The sequence below is a fragment of the Panthera pardus genome, unplaced genomic scaffold (assembly GCF_024362965.1).
Source record: "Panthera pardus isolate Hobbes unplaced genomic scaffold, ASM2436296v1 HiC_scaffold_15, whole genome shotgun sequence".
NCBI classification, from domain to species: Eukaryota; Metazoa; Chordata; class Mammalia; order Carnivora; family Felidae; genus Panthera; species Panthera pardus.
In genome coordinates, this window is record NW_026526710.1 from 33,407,129 (window position 1) to 33,419,822 (window position 12,694).

The 12,694-nt window shown below is 43.5% G+C and overlaps 1 protein-coding gene across 37 annotated transcripts in view; it reads left to right on the forward strand.

Moving 5' to 3' along the window:
- Positions 1-11,491, forward strand: part of EPB41L3 (erythrocyte membrane protein band 4.1 like 3) — a 231,194-nt gene extending 219,703 nt beyond the window's left edge. For 15 of the 37 annotated variants that reach the window (XM_053902422.1, XM_053902425.1, XM_053902416.1 and 12 more), the window contains 10 exons: positions 2,844-2,918; positions 3,289-3,378; positions 4,328-5,062; positions 5,576-5,698; positions 6,323-6,706; positions 7,520-7,651; positions 8,151-8,249; positions 8,676-8,756; positions 9,028-9,144; positions 10,357-11,491. In XM_053902422.1, the coding sequence (XP_053758397.1) occupies positions 2,844-2,918; positions 3,289-3,378; positions 4,328-5,062; positions 5,576-5,698; positions 6,323-6,706; positions 7,520-7,651; positions 8,151-8,249; positions 8,676-8,756; positions 9,028-9,138 (1,830 nt within the window). In that variant the 3' untranslated portion in view covers positions 9,139-9,144; positions 10,357-11,491. The remainder of the gene's footprint in view (positions 1-2,843; positions 2,919-3,288; positions 3,379-4,327; positions 5,063-5,575; positions 5,699-6,322; positions 6,707-7,519; positions 7,652-8,150; positions 8,250-8,675; positions 8,757-9,027; positions 9,145-10,356) is intronic. The other 22 variants (XM_053902432.1, XM_053902433.1, XM_053902437.1 and 19 more) reach the window with 9 other exon arrangements.
- Positions 11,492-12,694: the final 1,203 nt, after the last annotated feature.

The following is a 12,694-nucleotide window of genomic DNA, read 5'->3' on the forward strand; positions in this document are numbered from 1 at the left end:
CCTACTTGCTGAAATTCATCGTAACCCTAAAATCAGTGTTAATGGCGCTTTCACAGCCCTCGGCAGACAGCCACAGAGTAGTGAAAACTTTGAGTTGCTCACTGTGCGCATTCCCAGCGTGGGTTGAACAAGGCAGTGTTCTGCCTTCTTGTTTCCATTCTCATACTGTAAACAAATGTGCTTTTTACGGCCTATTTAGTGCTGCATTTTCGAGGGTGATTTTGCTGTGTAATATGACCCCCAAACCTAGTGCTGAAGTGCTAGCAGGTGTTCCTAAGCACAAGAAGGCTGTGATGTGCCTTTTTGGAAAATACGTGTGTTAGAGAAGTTTCATGCAGGAATATGCTATAGTGCTGTTGACGGTGAGTTCAACGTTAATGGATCAGTAATAAGCATTAAATAACGAGTCTTGAAACAAAAGCACATATAAGGCGAGGTTATATATGGAGCAGTCGATGACAGTATCGTGACCAGAGGCTCACAGAAGTCTTAACCGTGTATTTCCCACAAAATCAGTGGTTCACTAATTCACTGTTCATGGTGATTTCATTGAACATGATTACCGGGAATAACTAGAATCGGCTCTATTTGTGCATTTGCTTGCTTTCTAGTCTACCCTTGCTACTCAGGTCTTGCATGGGCTTCGATTTGGGCCAAAAAAACAACTATACACCATGACCATCTATTTACAGATAGGGGAGAGTTCTCTTCATTCTCTGAATCTGACTTCAGTGACCCAGGCCTTGGGGGTAACTCTAAGTGCATTAAAATTGCCCACAGGAAAATTTTAAAATACTGATGCCCAGGATCTATTAAATCAGAGTCTGGGGGCACCTGGTTGGCTCAGTTGGTGGAGCATCCTACTCTTGATCTCGAGGTCATGAGTTCAAACCCTGCTCGGGGTGTGGAGCCTACTTTAAAACAAAGGGAGGCAGGATCAGAGTCTGATTTAGTCTGAGCTGCACCCTTTATCATTTGAAACCTCTCCACGTAATTCTAACGGAAAGCCCCTTTTGAACAACCCTGGCCCAGGGAGAAATGAGGGTTATGGCTCTACAGAAATCCCTAATCCCCTCAAAGTGAGTAGCACCTCTGTACGTTTTGCACGCCAGTAAACGCCTTATTTCCCAATTATGATGTAGCGATGAATGTTTAAGTAACGAAACAAAACGTTTGGGGTACACAGCTGTGACTCTGTTCTGACCCATATTAAAAGTAAACATTTTGATTCTTTTTTTATGGGCATCTCTTCACTTGTCTTTAGCCGAACTAACTGAATTGGGGTTGACCATATATATAGGATTTTATTTTAAGGTTTATCCCCTTCATGTTACCCTTTTCTCTCAGTGGACATACACAGTCCTGAACACAGATAGTGTTGATACATTCAATTAAAGACAAAGACATTTTTGAAATTAGGTGATGTCAGATAACAGGATATGCTGAAAACCACTGTTTTCCTGCTATTATTGGGTTTTTTCAGGCTTTCATCTTAGGAAAATAATCTTTAGTTCAGTGACTATAATTAGAGGCCTAGCAGTGGTATTCTGAAAAGTACCTATAATTTTGACCTTTCCTTCCTGTTTCTTATTTCTCTATGAAAAAGAGGCTACAATTGAAAGTGAAACAAACCAGAAATCCATATTTTATGATTCCACATAGTACATTTTGTCTTTTCCAATACCTTTCTCCAAAATGGGACAGGATAGGGACTTTTTTTCCCTTTGAAAAATCTCTTACTTGTTCCTCATCGAAAAAGGAGCATAGGAGAACGGTGCTGTCAAAATCTGTCAGTAGGTCCTCCAGGAGAATATTCCAGAGGCTCCCTTACAATCTCTTATAGGCAAACTTAAATGCAGTACTGACAGATTTGTACAGACGTGGACATATTAAATAGCACTCACTAAATTATATTGTTTACAACAATAGGATTTACTTTAAAAGTTCCGTTCTCCCAAAAACTTTGAGCTTTCTGTTATTATTTGTTATATTACTCTTACTAAATACCTTTCTCTCACTGCTGCATGGGGTAGTATACGCTATGCATAGAGATAGGCTCAGTGGCTAATTCATTGCCACTTGAATTATTCCTATCTAATACTAAAGAAAGGAACAAAACGTAGATGAAAGGAAAAAGCTAGTGGCTAACATAGCCTATCACTTCAGCGTTTCTTAATGTTGTTATAGGTTAAAGAAAGCAAGATCTAAAGTACTTACTTTTTACCGAGATCTTTTGAAGTGGACTATTTAAAGTCATTCACCATCTTATAGAAGTTCCAGTCAACTTTTGAGTTCACTTTGTTTATTCGTGGAATAGTAAAGAAAGCCATGTAGGTCTGACAGGGTTTGCTCAGAGTAGTCACTGATGCGGTGACCCATGTGCATTATTTTGCCTGGGATTAAGCAGCACTTAAATGGGGAAGACCGTCCAGGATTTGTCCGATGTAAGAGTGAGGATTTTTGTTCCTCACTTAATTTTTTTTTTTAATCTTAATACTTCCTCTCACTCCTCGCTGGTGCAGTTTTGCAGAGGACTGACCTAGACACTGTTCAGATGCCAAGGAGCTCTTTCTATTGCTTGCGCGTGTTTTGTGTTTCTAGAACTAGAAAACGGGTGAGCCCTACGCTAGTGTTTCAGAAAAGAATCTGTTACTTTTTGGAAATAATTCTTAAACTTGGAGATGGTTTCAGACCGTTTTTCAAATTCGTAAACAATGATTCGCTTCTTCAGAAAGAGATGAATATTATATGTACAACACAATCAAAGAACTCTCTTCCTAACTTGCCTTTTTTGGAAACTGTCTACTTCCTCTTCTCCAACCCAACCCCCTTTATTCAAACAGACCGAAGAAGAAAGAGAAATTTCTGAGAAAGTTATATTTTTGCAGCAAGAAAGCTCTCCATTCCTTGAGTCTCAGGTAAAAAACAAACATAAAGGGATTTCCCAGGAGGGAATTGCTCTTCAGATTTCAGTGTCATTAAAGTGTTTTTAGTTTTTATTTTCCTTTTTAAATTGACCTTAAAACTAAGGTAGGTATATCATTTTTGCTTAGATTCTGGGGAGGGGACAAAGGAATTTTCTTACCATTTTCGTTACCAGCCATCATTTCTTTATGGCTTTTGTGCCTAGGTGATTATATCTGTGTATGGCCAGTGAAGCATTATAATTCTGCTTTCTAATGATATTATTGGGGCTTCTTACTGTCTGCTTTACCCATAGAGTGATACTAATTTAGATGACCTTGACTGATTTTGAAAGTTCTGAACTTTTATTGGTTTTCCCACTAGCCGAGTATGATAAAGAAAATGCAGGAAGGAGACACCGCGGTTACCTCTCGTCAAATCATTTTCCAGAAAACTGTCCCATCGACCCTAGAGGTTATTTTTCAATTCATTTCATTTAATCCAGCACCAACATGTAGACTGATCTGTAATTGTTTTTTTCCTAAGGCACACACATTTCCAGATTCAAGTTTTCAGAGTAAGACAGACCAGAAAGTAGAAAACACTGTAGTTTAAAATGTAAACCAAGGCGCTCAGCTGCCCCTGGTGTGATTTTGCTTCCCTCTGTGATCTGTAAGACTAGTCAACTGCCCGGCCTCATCCTTGTAGCCTTCTCTCTTAATTTTCACTTCTTCTGTCGTATTGGAACTAAGACTAAGGAGAGTGGCAAAGAAACTATTCACACCATGAGCTTCACTTGTAGATAAGATTGGACCACCATGACCTATTTATAAGAGGCCCCAACAATGCCCCCAACTATAGTCCCTTGACGACCGGCACACTCAGTATTTATCGGATAGTAAGTGCTATGGTAGATTTGATCTCCTGTATATATAAGGAACTATAATTTACAAACATGAAAAATGATAATCACAGAAATTTGTGGAATGCTGGCAAGTTCTTTGTGAAAACAGCAGATACGACGCACAGTGTTCTAGTTACCATGGAAAACTGTCTTTTTGTGTCCACACAAGCTAAATAACCTGTACAACACCTTCAGTAACGTCATTCAATTTTGAAATCTAAAATGATGAGACGCTTAGCATAAGGCCCGGTATATTCTTGCAAAAATTTACCACCAAGTTATGTTCCTATTTAAAGAAACCTGAAATTGCAACTCTACGTGCAGACTGTATTCCAAGCTGAAGGTTAGAGTTTGTAAGTTTCAGATAAGAAGAGATTTGCAACCAGAATTATTAGATAATAACACCAGCCCTGTGCAGTCACATCACAATGTAGCTTTTGCCCTGGTTTCTTAAAGGATTCTTATTTTAGAAATGAGACCATCAGCATTTCTAATTTAGCTTTTATATTTCAAATATAGGGCACAGAGGATTGGGTTATTGTAGACAAAGTACCCACTGAGGTAGTTGATGGTGATTCGAAAAAGATTGTGACTTACAAGGTGGTGACCGTGAGCAGTAGAACCGGAGACATCCCAGCCGATCTGTTGAGATCTGGTGCCATTGAAATGCAGAGCTTCGAGGACTTGGCCCGGGAAATGCAATTGAAAGGAGAAAGCAAACAGAAAATATACACTCTAGGAAAATCCTACGACACCGTATCCGGCAAGATCGTAACCATGACTGGAAAGGCCAAGGAGGGGGAGAAGGCAGTACAGCCCTGCAGTCTGGAAGCCCTTCAGAAAGCGGACAGAGCGTTGTCGGAGTCGGTGAAGATCATCCCGGTCACGGCCGATTACGAGGTCCTGGACGTCGCCCCCGATGAGAAATCCAGGAGAGGACCCGAGGTGCACACCCCCAAGCGGAAACTGTCCGAATCGCTGGCTCCCATCAAGGAAGCCGATTCCCGGCGGCCGAGCCCCGAAGAGGACGAGCTCCAGAGAGCCCCGGGGCCGGGCCGGGACGCAGCGCCCCACGCCGGCCCGGAGGGCGCGCGCCCGGGCAGGACGGAGCCAGCGATGGAGGGCGAGGTCTTGAAAGTGGGGCTCTTTGGTCCCAGGAGGAAGAGCCTGTCCGAGTGGAGATACTCACAGGAACCGGCCTTCACCATGGCCACTGCTCATTACGTTACCGAGTCCTCCTCATCTCGAGTTGTGGTAACCAGTGCCTTTCCCTTGGACCACCGTTTCAGATTCCAGCATGACGTTTTTTTTTGAGGCACTGCCCTTCCACCCTAAACTTTTCTGTTCTTCTCGCTGTTTGGCTTTTTGTTGAGAGCAGCCAACCCAAGCTTTTTAAGTTTTGTCATGGTTAGATCAACACTGCAGTCCAACGTAGGCGTTAAAACACTTGCCGTTTTATTTCCAGCTCCCCGATCCCGAGATGTGATAGTGCTGCTGTGGCTTGCAATGAAGGGAAAATGGTCTGCTTAAACCAGCACCGCCCATGTCCTAATAACTCTCTCTGCTTTACCAAACAAGAGCTCATGGTCACCTCAATTTGCTATTTTATTTCCCATTCTTTTCTGTTTCCCAACTTTGTCTGGTAGATTCCCTCCTCCCCCCTCCCCCCTTCCTCCCTTACAGTTTTGTCTAACCGGCTGTGAATGTGAATGTGCCCGCCTATGTTCCTGTCTCTGTGCTTGACTGTCCGTTTCTTTGTTCACCCAGACTAAACAGTCTTCTGCCGAAAAGCTCATGGATGGCTCTGAAATCTTCAGTTTATTAGACTCTGCGAGAAAACCAACGGAATTCATAGGAGGGGTTACTTCTACTTCTCAAAGCTGGGTTCAGGTGGCCAGTTGCTTCCTCCTTGCTGTTCCTGACTCTGCCCATTTGCCTTTCTTTGTGCCTCTTGGCTGTGTGCGTGCAGTGTGTGTGTTTTGCATCCCAGGGGCTTTGCCTTAAACGCCTCAGAGGTGTCGTCGGTTATTTTCCTTTGTGTCTGTCTGGCATAGCTGTCGTGGGCCTTTAGCCCCACCAGTAGAACATGCTTCAGGTATTCCAAAGGCAATCGTGTTGAGAAATTGTAATTTGCATTTAACTTTTTAAGCATTTTATGCTCTCTGTTAGGCCTAAGAAAGCTGCCAGAATCCATGGGAGTGTGCTGCGATGCTTTCATTTTGTTTTATTTTAATTGCATTTTATACTGCGTCCCGTTTCTTTTGCGGCTATCCGGACATAGCACAGGCTTGAGGGCGTGTGTGTGTGTGTATGTGTCGGGGGCAGGGGGCACGCATCAAAGATTCTGGCAGGAGGAATGAAAGCTAATTTATGTTTTGTATAAGCGTTTCTGGTCATAAGCACTTGACACTGGCTTTAGGCGTCCTGGCGAGTGGCTGCGTTTGTTTTTATTCTGGTTTTTTGACCCTCGGTTTATGGAAAGTCACACTGACCCTGCAATCTTTTCCCGTGCAGAAAACGGAAACCAAGACGGGGCCCAGCAAAACAGAGCCGGAAACAAGCCAGCACCCCCAGTCACTTAGCACCGAGAAGGTTGTGCAGGAAACCGTGTTGGTGGAGGAAAGACATGTCATGAATGTGCATGCGAGTGGGGATGCTTCTTACGCAGCTGGAGAGGATGTGGATGCTGCGGCACAGGCAGCATCTGCTGATGCTTCTGGCTTGAAAGGGAAGGAGGGCTCTGCCCTGACAGAGGGGGCTAAAGAGGAAAAGGGGGAGGTGGCTGGCAAAGCTGTCCTCGAACAGGAAGGAACGGCCACTGCTTCCCATGAGTCAGAGGAGGAGCAGAGTGCAGCAACCCACGTTTCTGAAACTTGGGAACAAAAACCTCATTTCGAGGTAACTAGTAGTTGATGTTCCTTTCAGCACTAACATAAAACTGATAGGTGTGGGAGTCCCCGAAATTTAGTTAAGCATCAAGATGGAGCTAAGTTGAATTTTCGACCTTTTCCAAATGCAGTTTGTTTCTCCTCTTATATCCCTCTTGCATGGCAATCTCAGGAGTCTCCATGCTGGTTTCCATCTTTGGGGTCACGTGCATACACATTTAATGATTATTCATAACGTGTAGTTCCAGGAAATGGTTTCTACCTTTGCTGTAATTACTGTAATGGGCAGTAAACCTGGGGACTGCGTGGCCAACAAGAGCATAGAACATTTGATCAATCTTCTTTTTTTGGTCAGTGTACTTACCCAGAAACTGTGCTTGCCCAGGTGCCAAATGCCAGAACTTTGTTCTTTATCTCTCCCGAGATTCCTGAATTCTATGCTGTTGGAGGTTCTTAATGTCTTAGCATCCATTCCTTTTTTCTAAGACGTTATTAAACAGAGGCTGATTGATTATTTTTGATCTATCTATGCAGTAGAGGAGGGGGAACACAAAAACAGTTTTTTAAACATTTCCTTCAAAATGCCTTCCTTTACCTGGAACATCCCATGTTTAAAAAAAAAAAGAAAACTAATCCTAAAAGACTGACATCTATTTGGTGTCTGCCTCATTCCTCAACTTTCTCTCCCCATGTAATACATAAACATTTATTTCATACTAACCTGTGCTTATACATATCCACTGGGGGGCAGGGAGGGGAAAAAACCCAAAAGCGTGCCTTTGTGCAAACTGTAATAGCCACTGCCTACTTCTCATTGGTACAGTCATCGACTGTGAAGACAGAAACCATCAGCTTTGGCAGCGTTTCACCAGGAGGAGTAAAGCTAGAAATTTCTACCAAGGAAGTGCCGGTAGTTCACACAGAAACGAAAACCATAACGTATGAATCCTCACAGGTAAGACCGTCTGTCGAGGCCGGAGCCCTCCTTGTTTTGCCGCATTTACTGGCTTGCTGCGTTTAAGTATAAGTGCGTGATGCTTAATGTGCCGGACTTAGAGGGCCCAGTAGCCAAGCTGTGTCTATCAGGAGCGATCATGGTGCTAAGCATAACTTTATTACCGAGCAAAAAAAACATCAGGTGACTTTAAGCAGGTCTTCCTGTATCTCACAATGTAGAACAAGGCTCAGGAGCCTATCGCCTTAGCCACAGGTCAGGGAAAATAGCAGCAGCTCAGGCAGACACGACTCACCTTTCTGAAGTCCCGGTGTTTTAAGGATGGTTCCCTCTGGCTGCCTTGGGTTGCGTCGTACCCATAGCCAGAGCTCCTGTGTGCTGACTGAACAGCGCGGTGGTCGTGAGAGAGAACTCGGTCATCCTAATGCCCTGAGCTAACACAGCAGACCTCTGGAGAGGTCAGCGTTTGAGTGCGGTGTCTGTTCCTCTGCTCGCACAGGTCGATCCGGGTGCCGATTTGGAGCCGGGTGTGCTGATGAGCGCACAGACGATCACATCTGAAACCACCAGTACCACAACCACCACCCACATCACCAAAGTAAGTGGGGCGGGAACAGGTAAAAGGAAGGCATTCACACGGAACTTCTTCCCGGTTGAGCTGCACAGGCCCAGGGTTCTGTGAACATCAGGAGCCCGCGTTGCGCTCTCTTCACCCAGTCTCTGGGGCAGTTGTCCTTAGGTGCTAGTTTCTGTTGAGGAATATGCATCCCAGTACCTTTTGCTTAACACAGAACTCCAGCGCTTAGCACGTGGTAGGTGTTCCAGAAGCACCGGCCAGCCTCACCCCCAGAACTGCATTCCAGGCTCACGTCTGAAATTAACCATTTTAAGTAATTGCCAAAGAATCGTTTCCGTCCTTAATGATGTTACTGAAAACCCTGTTAGCGTTTTCTCCCAATTCCCCCATTGAACAATGACTGTTCCTCCAGTGAGTGAATTTCTGACACTTGCCTGTCCCTTGCAGACTGTGAAAGGAGGCATTTCAGAGACGAGGATTGAGAAGCGCATAGTCATCACAGGAGATGCGGACATTGACCACGATCAGGTAGTGTGGGCGAGATGGCAGAGCCCCTGGCAGAGAAACAGAGGGGGGGTCAGCCTCACTCTTCCCAGCGTTGTTCTTTTAGTCCGTCAGGCGGTCTAAACCGTTTTCGGAATTAACTTTCCAGTGTGCAGCCTACAATTCCTTTTGCAGTCATCGTACCTCATTTGTAAATGACGTATATAGATCTAGCTCCTCAGCCTCCACCTTGCTACTGATCATGCATGTTCCACCTCCTTTTTGTCTTTGCCCTTCTGTGATTTCCTGGGGATAGGCTCTGGCTCAGGCAATTAAAGAGGCCAAAGAGCAGCACCCTGACATGTCAGTGACCAAAGTAGTGGTCCATAAAGAGACCGAGATCACACCGGAAGACGGAGAGGATTGACCCCAGGTAAGAGGCGACGCTGATTTTCTAGACTTGGCCTTGGCTGGCATGTAGCATGGGACACTTCCCTCTCTCCTTCCCCTGCCTCCTCCTCTCTCTTTCTTCTCTCACTGGCATTTTGCAGGGCTGCTCACCAAGGGGATGGAGAACTGGTTTACAGGCGCTGGTTTGTTTCACATTTGGGGGCTCCATACTGTGGACATTTTGCATATTCTGCCAGTTAGAGGATCAAGAAAGAAGCAGTCTTTGCGTGCATGTCCTCGACTGGTGTTTCCTTTTCATCCATGCCCTGGACTCTTCATTATCCAAATTCGAAAGGTCAAATTTGATTTCACTTGCCACGTGGCCTAAGTAGAACTAAGGCCATTTTGTTCTGAGACGTATAATTTGTGTGTTCCAAATATTCGGAAAATGTACCCCTTTCTCCTTTGGACAGAAAACTTATCCCACTTATTGTAAGCTTTCTCTGCAGCTATGTTTGCTTATGCTCCTATTTATGCTCTCGTTTTTGCTTTGTTTCTTACTTTGAAACCCAGGCATTCACTTCCATGTTGGATGTCTTGTGTTTTCTGTATTCTTTGGGATGCCTTTTTTGCTTCTTAGTATAGCATCGTGCCTCGGGAGGAGGCAAAAATGCAGTCTTGTTTCCTGCTTTTCTGCAGAGACCGTGTGCATGCCTTTTCAATGGCCGTTTGGCTCGTATCGTGAGCAGATAGCATCTTGTGCTTGCGCACAGACGTGTTAGACACACTAACCCGCCGTGCAAGGACTCCCAGGCCCCGACCATCCCCAGAGGGCTTGGAATGCCGAATGCAACAGTTGCACTACTTGCACACTTGCTTACGTGATAGAAGTCTCTTGAACACTTCACGTGTATAAAGGAAATAAGGAGGTTCTCTACCACTGCTTTAGGGCATAGAGATTGATGAGTGGCCTCTCAAAGAAGATAATGCAAAGGTCACTCATTACGTTCAAACGAGTCCTATGACCTGGAAGACAGAGAGCAGAAAAAGGTTTCTTCAGTGAGCTTCCGCCACGTGGGTGACGTTGTAGTTATTTCAGAGAATGCGGGTCCGTGACTTAGGCTGGTATTTTACAGTATCTTGACAAAAAGTGCATTTAATAACCTGCCTGCACGATAGGTGTTTTGTGGCCTTCATCTGAGGAAGACTCTCGGGTGTTTTCCAGGGAGTAACTGATCAAATCTCTTTCCTACAGGAATAACTTAGCCTGCACATGAATCCAGTCATGCAAACCATTAGGAAAACCAGAGCCTATATGGAGTCCCCTCTTCTAACCCAACTGACTTGTATCTGCCCATGGAAAATTTCAATCTGGAAGAACTGACCTTGACCGTTAACAAAGACACTGGCAGAGAGATCTTCCCATAATAAAGCAATCCGAATCAGCATCACGAAACTGATATTGCATGAAGCAACGATAAAATTACAAAAAGAGTAGCATTTTTAATTTCCACCAAGTGTCTAAGTTTTCAGCTATACCTGCACGTTCATAACCAACAATATAAACCGTGATCTCATGTAACACATAAACAATCCATGCCTTTCATAGTTTATCCAAGTCTAAACAAAACTGCAGTTTCTTAGGTGACAGATCTTTTGTTTACAGACAGACGAAGATGACCCTAAAATGCTAGAAGCTGTCTAGGTCCGATGTGTCAGGTTTATCCCAGATTAGATGTGCCAATAACCGAGTTTATTCAGTAAACAACTTGGATCTTGTACTTGTTTCACCTGGTTTTATTACTCCGCCCGTAAACAGCAACGACTCCCGATCGTCTGGAAATATTTAATGCTTACAATCCTGCTTTGTGTATCTGACTTAATCCGTTACCGGGTAGTACTGATTTTAGCATATTAATGTGAAATTTCTTCCTCGTTCGCTTTGGTCTGCGTCCAATCCGGAAAGCTTCCAAGAGTTCCCTGACAAGTCCTAAATATATGTGAATTGTCACTATTTGGGGAAGAAAATCTGTATTTTTGTTAGTTTACAATATTATGAAATTTCACCCCAGAAAAACCTGTTGGGCTTCTGATGCTTCGTTTTCTTTCTTCGTTCCTTCTTCCTTGTGTTTTTTTAAGTTGATTTTTTTTTCTTTTACTTGAAAAACAGCGTTTTATTTCCGAATCTGGTCCATATTTACAATCTAGTTCAGAGCCAAGCCTTAAATTGTACAGAATTTCCACTGTAATTAAAGTATTGAGTGTTTAGTTATAAATAGCCTTCAAAAAGATATATTCTCCATTACACTGTCAACTGCATCACACAGCCCATGGTGAATGTATGTTTCTGCAGAGCAAAATAAAAATGGTAAATGCATTTAAAGCTCTAATTCTCTGTGTGTAATACTTTCAGTACTGTATATATCTAGCCAAGAGGCAGCATTCGCATGACCTCAAAGGCTACTTCATCTGCGTGACAGAGAGCTTGTCTTTTTACAGGACAAAAGGTGTACAGGGTGACACGAGGACGTGTGGACCCCTCCAGGTGTCAGAGATGGGAAACAAGAAACATACACATAAATGTTTGGTTGCCTACGAAGGCCTTAACGAGTACAACCGGTTACCACAGAATCTCATTTTCAGAGTTTTAGGTTTTTTATAAGAGGTTCTCCTATAAACCCCAGTGTTTCTGGGTGCCGTTAATCTACCAGAGAGAGCGAGACCTCCCTCACGCCTGCGCCAGAGCTGAACAGATGAGCTGGTGCGTTCTACAAGGGCCCACGCAGCGTGTTCCCAGAGTTCATCCACATCAAACTCCTTCATGCCAGGGCCCGAGAGTAAGACTTTTATCACCAACTGCCAATCTAACGCCTGAATGCACTCGCTGGCTATAGGCCATCGGGTCACACTTTACCTAACTTGCTGATTTTTTTAAAAACTTCAATTAAAAAGATTTTCTGCCCCTGAAAATTGTTAGATGTGACCACGCACCTTAGTCTTCGTGAGGGGGTCAAATTCTTGTCATTTATCTATGAAGAAGTTACCATTTGTCCTTATTGTCAATACTACCTACTCATTTTAGGAACTGAAGCATCATTTTGTGTTTGAAGCTAATCAAAAAATGTGTTGAGGACCATACACAAAAATACAGTGGAATGAAGACCTAAATGTGAGACCTGAAACCATAAAAGTCCAAAAGAGAACACAGGCAGTAATTTCCCTGACATGGGCTGTAGCAACATTTTTCTAGACACGCCTCCAAAGGCAAGGGAAACAAAAGCAAAAATGAACATTGGAACTACATCAAAATGCTTCTGCACATCAACAAAACTAAAAGCCTACTGAATGGGAGAAGATATTTGCAAATGATGTATCTGATAAAGGGTTAGTATCCAAAATATATAAAGAACTTACACAAATCAACAGAAAAAAAAAATCAGATAATCCAATTAAAAAATGGGCAGAAAACATGAACAGACATTTCTCCAGAGACATACAGATGGCCAAAGACACGTGAAAAGTTCAACATCACTCCATCGGGGAAATGCAAATCAAAATTACAATGAAATATCACCTTACACCTGTCAGAATGG